This window comes from Callorhinus ursinus, unplaced genomic scaffold (assembly GCF_003265705.2).
Source record: "Callorhinus ursinus isolate GAN/ISIS: 27379988/994484 unplaced genomic scaffold, GSC_fseal_2.0 scaffold25, whole genome shotgun sequence".
Classification (NCBI taxonomy): Eukaryota; Metazoa; Chordata; class Mammalia; order Carnivora; family Otariidae; genus Callorhinus; species Callorhinus ursinus.
In genome coordinates, this window is record NW_027397087.1 from 4,089,312 (window position 1) to 4,101,306 (window position 11,995).

Consider the following 11,995-nt stretch of genomic DNA (forward strand, 5'->3'; position numbering starts at 1 on the left):
CTATCAGCAATTTGAGGTTACTGTGCTGTAACTAGGAATTTAGTGATTGTCCTTTATGAAAAAAAAAATAAAGGAGTGAGCTAACAGCATCTAGAAATAATGTGATGCAAATATTGTACGCATTTTTATAGACGATGATATTGATGACATAAGTTTTACGTAGTAGCAATTTATATTCATTTGAATTTTTAATGGATATTTGTGTTGAGCTTAGCTTATTTAGCTGCCCTCACCATCCATCTTCTAGTACTATGGAAAATTTTAAGCCACTAACACATTTTCTCCTACATTGGTAAACCTGTTATTTACCACAAATATATAGAATATTTAACCAAAGAAAAGAAAGAGTTACTAAAGATTTTTTCTGTCCTTTGGCTTCAGATTAGCACAGAGGTAATAGCACTTTCTGAGTGACTGCGAATGCATCAGGGAAATTTGGGAATGACTGGTACCAGATTATGGCTTCTAAACAACTAGGCTGCCATTTTTATATGATAGTTAATACTTAAATGACATATGCTTGCATCTGGTGACAATTGATGTGATGGTAATGCTTTATGAGTCAATATATATTTAATCAGTGGATACTGTAAAAATTGATGAGAAATATATAACATTGGTACATTACAGTATGCAGTAGCTCTCTTAAACAAGAACACCGTATTGTTGATTTGGGGAGGCAGGGACTAGAGGCGGTCATCAGTGCTTTTATAAATATCTTAATACTAATTTTCCTATTTCAAGGCTAAAAATGAACATTTTAGGAAATCTCATTTTGTTAGTAATAATATCACTCATTCTGTTCTCTCCACACAAATATTTTCAAGTGAGATTTGAAGCACTATGAATTTTACTTACATGCTAAATTCTGACATGAAGCATGATGGCCCTATTTCAGAGAAAGATGGACACATGATTAATATGAAAATTAGGGAGATGCAAGTACCTGAACTAATAAGGTAGTCCTTATTCAGGCTGGACTACCTTCAGTAATTTCACCATTTTTCATGTGTCAGCTCTGATGTGGGTTACTAGGAATAAGCAGCTTCGTGGAAAGCATTTCTTTCTACTTGGGGAATTTAAGGGCATCCAAGTACATACATATTTGAAAAAAACTGTTCATACAAATGAAGCCAGCCTTTTTGTCTAGTTACTAAATCAAGATAAAATTTTGGTATGAATACAGGACTTGAAAACCTGTCAAGAAAAATTCGTGGTGATAATATAGGAGGAACATTTGCTATCTTACACCTAAGATAAAAAGACATTTTAGGGGAGCATTAGTGCTCTTGAAAAACACACACCTATTTTCTGGGGAAATTAAATCCATGGTTAATAAAAGATCTGAGAACCAAGAAGAAAACAGTATGTTTCCAAAAGAGTAGATGTATTTTTAATTAATTAAAATGACCGTTGGCTTGAGTATTCCTGTTTTCTGTTCAATCCTTTGGAAGAAAGGTACATCCTTGGGTTCTGTATTAACTAAATTGATAGGTAACATTTCAGATAAGCCTAAGAATGGTGATGTGATCTTACAGTACAGGGATTATTATTGTTGTTTTTTATTATTAGTGTCTCTACAGTATCAAACAAGATATTAAACAAGATATTTTATATTTAAGGAACTTATGCCAAAACTTTGGTTAAGTCTTAAAGCATAAAATAAACTAAAATCAGTAAAATCCATATTTTTAATGGCTAAGGAAATTTAAGGCAGTTTCTGAAGGCAGTCGCTAACAGAAAGGTTTTTTGTTTTTTTTTTTTTGAAATTCAAAACAGTGGTAAATACAGATAGTTGGAAAGAAAGAAGAATGGCTAGAATAACCAATACTATTGGCCTACCGGTGGAAAAAATTGAGGAGAGGTGAGAAAAGTCCTATTTTACTGTTTTAGGTGAATACTCTTTCCAAGTTGTTCCATCCTTCTGCTCCAATTTTACATGCAATAAATTTGGCCCACTTATTTTTTTTCACCAGCACAGATCATACTTGCTATAATTTAATCATGATGGAAGCCACCAAGAGTAGGAAAGATTTTAATGAATGATGCTTGCTGTGGTTGATTAAAATCGGCTTAATCTTCAGTGTTGACAAAATATTGGAATATCAACTGCTTGCACAACTTGACAGTCTTAATTTTCTATTTGTGTTTTATAAAGGTAGACTATGCACCCTCATTAATGGCTCGGATTATACTGGAGAGATTTCTACAAGAGCACGAGGAAACTCCACGTGAGTCACCTTTTTTCTTTTCTCTAATGGTACTCTTTTACTCCCTTCCCCCAATTTAAAAATAATTTACACAGCATTTCAAGTCACTTAATGAGAGCCAGATTCCAAAACAGCTATCATGAACAGTTAATGACAATTAAATGCAATATAAAGGACCACCCACAACTTAAATCGTCTTCAGAATAATGCTTTCTTCTTTGTCTAAATTCTACATTCACCTCTTCATTCAGCAAAATAGACAATGTGTATCAAACTCAAAAATTGATTCATCTTTCATATATAGAACAAGATACATCATTTAAAAAACCACTGTCAGGGACTGGCTCTAAAAGAAACATTCATCCTTTTTATTTTAATTCAGCAAGACTGGAGAAATACTACTTCCAAACGCAAACGTGAATTTCACTGGTCTTCATACAAGAAAATAAAAAATAAAAAAAGGAAAGAATAGAGCTACAGGAGGAGGTTCAAGCCTAAATTAATTTGCCACTGAAAAAATACATTTTGTTATTTTCTCTGTGTCAACTGCATGATTAAAACCGGCTGTTAAGTGAGCTCTGGGGATGTGCTCGTAAAAGATTTATGAGTAATATTCAATGTGATATTCAAAGTGAGTCATGAATATCAGGATAATTGCTCTCAGTGCTGGCTCTTTTACTAGGCAGGAGTTTGTCAACTGCCCCATAAATATTTGCCTAGTCTCATGTAAAAAAGACAATTTCATCTTCTGCATTTTTATTACCTAGTGTAATGTTTACCTTTGGAGCTTAGCTGTGGTAGAATAGGTAAAAAGCTTTGGAATATACTTTATGCATATAATCTTCCCCCTTTGAAAGTAGAAGATAATACCTACTAGAATATCATTCCGTAGTACACGTTGGATTTTTATTTTTTTACTCTTTGTCAGGGATTTCTCCTTTGATTTTCTTTGAATCTGCAGTTATCAGTGACTGGTGGCCCAGTTACCTCGTGAAGGTTTCATTTGAATGAATTAAGTACTTCCCCTAAAAATTCAATATCATTTCAATAGATGTAGCCTCTAAAGTAACCTGCAGTGATGCTTCATGAGCAAATCACATGATGTCAGAATGGTATGGTTTCGATTTAATCAAGAAAGAGATTAAAGTGGATGTGTGTTATTTTCAACTTCGCCGCAGTGCCGCCATTTGTCAAAGTCAACCTTCTGATTGCTTTGGACCTACTGCTATCCACGTCTTGTCAAAATAGTAGTCGGCACAGTCTGAAGCAGGTAGACCGGCCTCTACAGAGCAGCATCAAACACACTAAAACAGAATTCATTGACTTGTGAATTATGAAGTTAATAGGTTGATCATAAATTTTGTAGCCGTTAATTTATCTTTATAATGCTGGCACATCTTCGGTACATTTTTCTTTTTATTTTGTACCATTTTATACAGGGGAGTTAAATAGGACTGAATATAATTTTGATGTATACTGTGAATCAGGATGCCTACAATTCCAATGCTAGGATTAAATGTCTTGCATGAATACGCTGGAGAAGGACATGAGCATATTTAGAAACATATCAAGGAAAGGGTATTTTAAGAATGTGGCTTCTTGGAAAGGAGGCAAATGTAAATATTGTATGCTTGAATTACACTATGATTATGTATAATCAAATAACTATTTTGAGGCTTTTTCTTTTATAATTGTTTGGGTTAATGGCTGTTTTACTGTGAGTTGTTACAGAGTCAGATTTTTTTTTTTCCTTTACGTAAAATCGTGACAGATAGTTGATGTTATTTTTAATCATCACACCAGGCTATTGTGAAGCCACCTCTTTAACTCCGTACTTGCCAGTAGGCTGCTTGCCTGTCAAAAAACTTTGAAATTCTCTTCTGGATAGAAAATGATTTTAAAAAAATCTTCTTATGATTATCTAACAAACCATTGTTAGAGGTTTATCATTTTAAAAATAACAGAAAAATGTTAAAATTATTGCCAGATTGTAGAACTTCATTCAATTGGAGGATGATGCTGGGTTGTCTTCCTTTCTTTTCTTTGTCTTTCTCATCCCTCCTCCTTTCTTTCTTCCCCCTTCCTCCCCACCCCCACCCTTGAAGTAAAGAGCTTTAAAATACTGTGGCTTATATTCTGACACTTTCTTCCCCTTCACAGCAGCGACCTGGCTGGCCTTTGGCAATGAAATTCAATGCACATGGCTCCGCAGTCAAATCATCAAATTTCCCTGTGTGTATATTAGAGTTTTGTAATGTGTTTCCATTATGAAACAATGCGGGGATAATTGTCTTTGGTAGCAATTAGCTAACAGGTTTGTTCAGTGCTATTGGCAGAGGCATCCATCATCCCCCTCCCTGACCACACTTTTTGTCTAGTGTGGACTATGGAGATCAATAGAATTCTATATAGGGGAAATCACCTCAGCTTTAATGAGCTGCAAGTCTCAGTCAGTCTTGGTTTGTATTTTTAATTTTTTCCTTTTAAAATTAGAAATAGGGGGAAAAGTCCTATTCCTTTGGGAGTGGAGAGTACTGTGTATGTACTATTACTTTCACTAGATCAGTGCTCAGTTTTAAATTGTTTTCTTTCTATAAAAAGGTGTAACTAACGACATGGGGCACATAAAACGTGATTTCAGTAATATATACTTTAATAATATCTACTTTTAAGGAGCACTGTTGGGTTTTTTGTGCAACAATTTTTAGAGTATGATATGTACAATTCTGCCCAGTGTCTCAGTAGTTCGAGAGAATCCTAAATGGCACTTGGAGAACAAACAGTTTTGTTGTACTCGCTTTTCTATTGCCCCTGGTTAAATAATGTTTTACAGTCCTTTAGAATACTTTTGTGTCGTACTGTTGCTTACCCTTAAAACAAAACTAACATGTTGATAGCATAGGTGTAGAGACTGTGTTTCAGAGAAGGTAAGTGACTTACTTGGCCATGGTCCTAGTTGTTGCTACATAAAGCTGACCCTAGAGCCCAGATTCCAAATTAAATCTGTTCAACTGAACTGAGTTTCTTTCTTCTTCTCAAATAGACAGTATAGGGAAGTTAACTCACATTGCGCCATTTTCTTTTCCTCACGAAATCCAAATGGGATGTGAAGTTGTTCTGAGGGAGAATAGTTGACATTTGCATTGTTTTCTGTGGGCTCAGAATAACCCAATGAGGTAGGTGAGGCATAGAAGGCCAGTTCACAGGTTAGGAAACAGACTGTAAGAAGTTATAAATGCAAGTGGTGGTAAAGGGCGTAGTGGTGAATGGCAGTGCTGGAATTCAAGGCTACCAGTTCCTCATCAAGCTCCTTCTACTGCGTTATTGTGAGTATAGTACCAGTTAGAATAATTGTTGGGAAAATGCTGTCAGAATAGGATTGCAGGTTTTCATGTCACATTACAGACGTGGGCAAAAGCAGGAGATGAAGAGCTCTTTACTATCATGCCATCAGTTCCAGTGATTGAGCCCTACCCCACTCAGCAGTCTTTCTTCTTAGCGTAGGATATGACCAACAGCATTTTGATTAATAATGAGTAACAGGTAAATTACATTTGGGTCTGTTTTCTTAAGAGTGAAAGTCTTTACATTTTGAACAGACCCTTTAAGTATCAAAATGCATTTTTTTTTCCTGTTTTTATCACGTTTTCTAATTGCACCAATGGAGAGTATAATTGACCAGTTACAGACTGGGTTGTTAAGGAAGCCTGAATTTTAATTCCATGTTTCAAAATCTACCCCTGGGATCTTACCTTCCCATCTGAACTTTTACAAGAAGGCTGAAGACCTTACCTTTGTTGTTGTTGTTGTTCTTGTATCATGCTCCCCAATTTTAGCACACATTCTACTCCCCATTAAGTCTCAAATATTAAACGTGTGAATGAATGAATGAGTAAAGGAATTGAGTGTCATAGTTCTTAGTGATATGGATCTGATTAGACTTAAGAGTAGTCCCTTACTGACAATACTGGAACATTGATTCCTGTGGAATTCATGTGCTTTATTCTTCTGCAGCTCATCAAGAACTGTGTGAGTGCTGTCTATATCCTGAGTGCTAGGTACTGTGGTAGATGGAAAAGAATAAAATTCACAACTTTTCCATCAAAGAACTCACAGCTTAGTGGGATGTGGGAAGCACATACATAATAATTATCTTTCTATATGTGCTTTTAGAGGTAAAAACATGCTGGAAAGAGTCAGTACCTTTTGGTTTACAGAATTAGAGGAGGTTTCATGGGCTGGGGGAGTGTGGCTGCAGGGGAAGGCCGTTTAAGACAGAGAACTGTGTGAACCAAGGAAAGAAAATGGAAAAGTATAAGGTATGCTTAAGAATAGTCCAGACTTGCTAACTAAAAAGCTCATATGTAGATTCATGGTGGGAATTAAAGTTGGCCAGATTCAGCTAGGATCATATGATAAAGATACTGAATTCCAGACGTGGGTGTTTGTATTTAAATTAGCAGGCAGTGGGAAACCATTGATGGTTCTAAATGGCAGAGTGACATGATCAGAGCTTTTATTTATTTATTTTTTTATGGTAGGGCTTTTCAACAAGACAGATGTGAAGGATATCATTTACATAGCAGTAACCAGGATTCTCCATAATTCCTAACACTTTTCTGTCACTCCACTCCCTCTCCCACTCAAGAAAGCATATTGGAAAACAGTTGAAGAACAGTAATATTAAATATCCAAGTCAACTTTCATTTATTTAAAAAAAGGACCTACAGATTTACTTAGTGGTGGTTATAATTTGTGATACACCCTATAATGAATTGAGACACAAAACTGTGTGTTGTGATGGCAGTTAAAAACCAAGGTTGAAGACAACATAGCAACACTATGAAGAATGGATCGAAGTGAGGAAATACTGGATGTAGTGAGAAAGAACAACTAATAAGCTATTAATTATTCTTAGAAAGTTTAAATCAGGTCTGAATTAGGATTTGCAGTGGAAGTAAAAGAGGAGATAAAGTCTGTAGGCACTGCAATGTACTGGACACTGGTGATGAGTAAGTGAAAGGTGCTTAGGATGAATTGGAAATTTCAAACTGGTGTATCCCATAATATAGAAATAAGAATTGCCTTGAATTGGGGAAGGTAAAAAAATTTAATTCACTTTGGGCTCCTTAAATGCAGGTACCAGAACACATCTTATAGAATGCTTCTGTAAAGTTGGAAATTTAGGGCTCCTTCTCAAGAACATAGTGTAGATTTGCATCATCCGTAAATGGAATGTTTTATTCCAAGATGCTTCAAATAGGAGGCGGCACTCCCCACTCTATATGTGACTCCTCATTTGATTCTTAAGTATTCCAGTTATTACTTAATCCTTAAAATAATTAATGATTGAATTTCCATTTGTGTGGTACCTTAAATTTTTCTGCTCCCTAAATGGTGGTAAAATGAATGTAAGGAATTAATGCATATTCTAGAAATAAGTGCCTCATTGAGAGGAAGTAAACTCATGGAACTTCTCTAGCTTAGTATAGAGGGGACTGCTTCCAACTCTTTGCAGACCTCTTGTTTATTGATTATATATTTATTTAATGAGAAATATAATTTCCTTACATATTGCAGGTGGGTAATTTGGATGCCAAATTATATTATATAGTTGCCCCTTTTAATTAAGAAGCTACTTCTTAGTTTAGATTTTTATTTATTTATTTTTTTAAAGATTTTATTTATTTATTTGAGAGAGAGAGAGAGAGAGAGAATGAGAGACAGTATGAGAGGGAAGAGGGTCAGAGGGAGAAGCAGACCCCCTGTTGAGCAGGGAGCCTGATATGGGACTCGATCCCGGGACTCCAGGATCATGACCTGAGCCGAAGGCAGTCGCTTAACCAACTGAGCCACCCAGGTGCCCCAAGATTTTTTTTTTTTAATCAGGTAAATTGACTCGGGGTAACAGAATTTTTGTGTGAGTCTAGCAAGACACCAAATCATTTTCTGAAGTAATTATATTTATAAATATGAAGTGGAATGTAGAAATTACAGAATGGAAATCAAGAGATCTGTTCCTCCCCAAATGATGAAATGCGCTAAACTGAGAATTATCGTGGCTCATATTTTTCAGGGGGGTTAACAGCTTAGTTGAATTGCCGCTAAGCCTAGCCTCTTTGCAGTTGCTCCCCTCTGCTATCTAGTCTCTGACGCCATCCCTGCCATCACTTGTCCCTTTCCTCGACAGATAGACACACCTAACGGGAGATTGCAAGGTTGTCACAATCATGTTCCTGAGTGTTGTGCCTCTTGTGTAGATCTGTGTTGAATCCTGAGCTGAGATCTCTCACTTAGTGTTAAGCCTTGGCAACCAGTTTTGGCCTCAGTCTTTAGAGTTCTTTCAGCCTAATTCATTGTTTCTGCAAAGAACTTCTGAACTGCAAATTTGCTTTTTCTTCTAGAGTTGGAACTCCCCATACTTCCACATTCCATGAGTAGAGCTCATCTCTTGGCCCTGGTTGTATGTCTGTCACTCTCTCCACTGGCTTAGATCACCCTTCAGTTTTGCTCCTTATCTCTTTATTAGTTTTTAGCTGCTTAAGGCAATTCAAGTAAGCAATGATAGCTGATATTTATGTAGCACATACTATATGCCAAGTACTTTCTAAGAGCTCTACCACTTGGACATTTAATCCTCAGAACAACTTAATGAGACAAGTAGTATTATCCCCATTTTCAGTTGAGGAAGCCAAGGCACAAAGATCTTAAGGGACTTGCCCCAGGTCAAACATTAATTAGTGACAATATAATTCCAGAACCTGTGCTCTAGGAAAAGCACCTATGCTTTTTCCCTAGGAAAAAAAATATTTTGTCACTCAACTCTGTATCGTGAAACTTGTGTGAGTAAATCATTTTCCTGAGCCAGAAAGTTTGTAAGTCAACGTTGTAGTTCACCAATGCTATTGCTTGGTTACAAACTCCTCAAATTTCCCAGTTTATCCAAAAAAGAGTCTTATTTTTTTTGTAACTCTCAAACAGACTTTTAAGTGCTTGTGTAATTCATTTACTTATGTCATATAGCACTATATGTCTTTATAAAAAGGAGTCTTAACATATAAGTGCTTAACCTTTACTTCTTCATGATGAGCTTTTAAATTGTTATTGTGCTGACATAATTAGGTGTAACGCCTAAAATGCTTTGTGTGTATAGCTATAAAAAGAAAGTAATATGATCTAGGACTGACAGTAAAGCTGTATCTAGGAAAAAATTCTGTGGAAGGTTGAAATTGAATGTGGTAACTGCAATTATCTAAAAGGAAGTCTATTACCTTATGATAAAACTGTCAAAATAATGATTGGGTACTCCCACAAATTGTACAGAAAATCAATAAAACCAATATTACGTCACGGTTTGAGAATTTAGGAATTCCACTTTCTCCTAATTCATGAGAGGATGCTAATATATTTAAGAATGAGATAATTGTAGGGTTTTTTTTTCCTGCTTCATTTTGTAAGTAACTCTTTGCTTGAGAAGCTTGATAAACAACATTCTTGGAAAATATGAATAGTATTTATTCATTAACCAGATAAAAATATACAGACAACATGAGCTACTTTCTTGTGCCTTGCAAGGACATAAAATGCAGCATTTTGAGTAGCTCTTCCTTGTTGATGGCGAATAACTTCTGCTTCATCGAGGGCCTGTGCTTTGACCATTTGGATCATGGTCGGTTGATCTGTGATATCATTGTATACAAGTGAGCTTTTGTATTTTAATGGGGATTACCAAATTATTCTTGCTAAGACTAAATTGTGTATGTAGGTAAATGATTTATCTTCTTCACTGAGCTCCTTTACCTCCAACTTCTCATTTTTGCTTTTGATCTAAAAAGACAGTTTATATAATAATACAGGAATAATTTGGGGTTCCTTCTCTTGGTTCATCCTCTGGTCTCACATCTCTATATATTAGTTGACTTGAATTACATATTTTGTTGGTAGCATACCTACGATTTACTTAGAACTCTAGGATTGAGAGGATATATTAAGGAATTTTATAGATAACACATGAAAAACGTGAATAGAACCTTATTGTTTAAAAAAGTTTTGATAAGTTTTCTTTGATGCATACAATAATGCTTTGACATAGATAAGGCAAATGTTATTTTGTGGTTATATAAATGATAAACAGAAGCTCAAGATAAATGACCAGCCTCACTGTACCCTTAGAAAGGGTAAGAACTGGGACTCGATCTTGGACCACCTACACCTATCTCTTCTTCTGCTTACCCTCATTACGTATCTAAATGCACAAGGGAACAAACAAAAGCAATGAGAAGGGAAGGGACCTAAATCTTCTAATTTCAGAGTCTACTTCTTTCCATTATTTAATGAGTGTGAGTTAACAGCATTGCTTAGATATTTCCCCAAGTGCTTAGCTTCTTTTAATGTGAGAAGACTTGATCTTTCTACTTAAATCTCATCCATTACAATTCGTGTGTATTTCGTCTTACAGACTTGGAATCCCAGTTTGATCTCTTACTAACTATCGCTTTGAGTAGCTTCTTTGGCAGCCATAGTTTGCTCATCTTCAAAATCAGATAGCATCCACCTTTCAGTGTTATACAGATTAAAGATGATTTTGTAAAGTACCTAGCATGGTGCTTGGCACATAATAGGCACTCAAATGATATAACTTTTGTAGCAACAGGCAGTAATATTCTGATAGTTCCTTAAAACATACGAAGGAATTAATTTATCTTTCATCTTCTTTCAGTACTCTTGAAATTTGAATTTTATGTTAATTTCAGAGATTCCGAAACCTCTTGGAATTCTTTTTATGATGCTCTGTATGGGGAGAGATTAATTTTGGTCTTATCAAAACAGCATAGAATGGGAGGATGAACTCAATTTCCTGAATTCTTTTACTAGTTTAATTTAATGTGTTTTTTCTTATAGTAACAAAACAACAGCATGTGTGGCCTACCTATATATATGTACTGTGGAAATTTACAACCCTTTATTCTTGTATATAACTATATCTTATACTTCAGGAATTCTTTTAGCCAGTGCTTTGTCAAAAGCAACAGGAGTTTTTTTATTTTGTTGTTGTTGTTAATGGTAATGGAAGGGTTAAATTTTTCATGAGCTCACATCTCGGGGCAGCAATTCCCCTAGAAATCTATAACTTTTTTTAGTAAAATTTTTATTGGAATAATTTAAATTTACAGAAAAGTTGCCAAGATAGTACGGAGTCCTCCCTGTACCTGCCAGTCAGTTTTAATTACCCCTAATGTTAAAATTTTACATTACTGTGATACGTTGGTTACCAGTAAGAAACCCGTGTCGGTACATTACTGTTAACCAAACTCCAGGCTTTATTTGAATTGCACCACTTTTTCCACTGACAGCCTTTGGCTGGTCCAGTGTCCAGTCAGGATCCCCCATGGCATTTCGTTGTTGTGTTTCCTAAATCCCGTCTGGTGTGTGACAGTTACTCAGTCTTTCCTTATGGGGTTTGAGGAATATCAATCAGGTATTTTATGTAATGGTTCTGTTTTGATTTGTCTGACATTTTCCTTATGATTAGGCTGGGATTATAGAATTTGGAAAAGAATAGCACAGAGGGGAAGTTTCCTTATCATCCTATCCTACCAGGGAGTCCATGATACCAATAAAACTTATCCCTGGTTGTGTTAACCTCAGTCTCTTGGTTAAGGTAATGTTTGCCAGATTTCTCTACTATTAAGTTACTGTTTTTCCCTTTCCAAACTCGCTTCTTTGAAATAAAGTCACTACATTCAAGCTGAAGAGGAAGATTTAACTCCACCTCCTAGAGAGAG

General features: G+C 35.6%; 1 protein-coding gene across 7 annotated transcripts in view; it reads left to right on the forward strand.

Annotated features, from left to right (window-relative positions):
- The window catches only part of CDIN1 (CDAN1 interacting nuclease 1), a 203,364-nt gene that overhangs the window by 59,250 nt on the left and 132,119 nt on the right, over positions 1-11,995 (forward strand). For all 7 annotated transcript variants that reach the window (XM_073876767.1, XM_073876769.1, XM_073876766.1 and 4 more), the window contains one exon: positions 2,159-2,231. In XM_073876767.1, the coding sequence (XP_073732868.1) occupies positions 2,159-2,231 (73 nt within the window). The remainder of the gene's footprint in view (positions 1-2,158; positions 2,232-11,995) is intronic.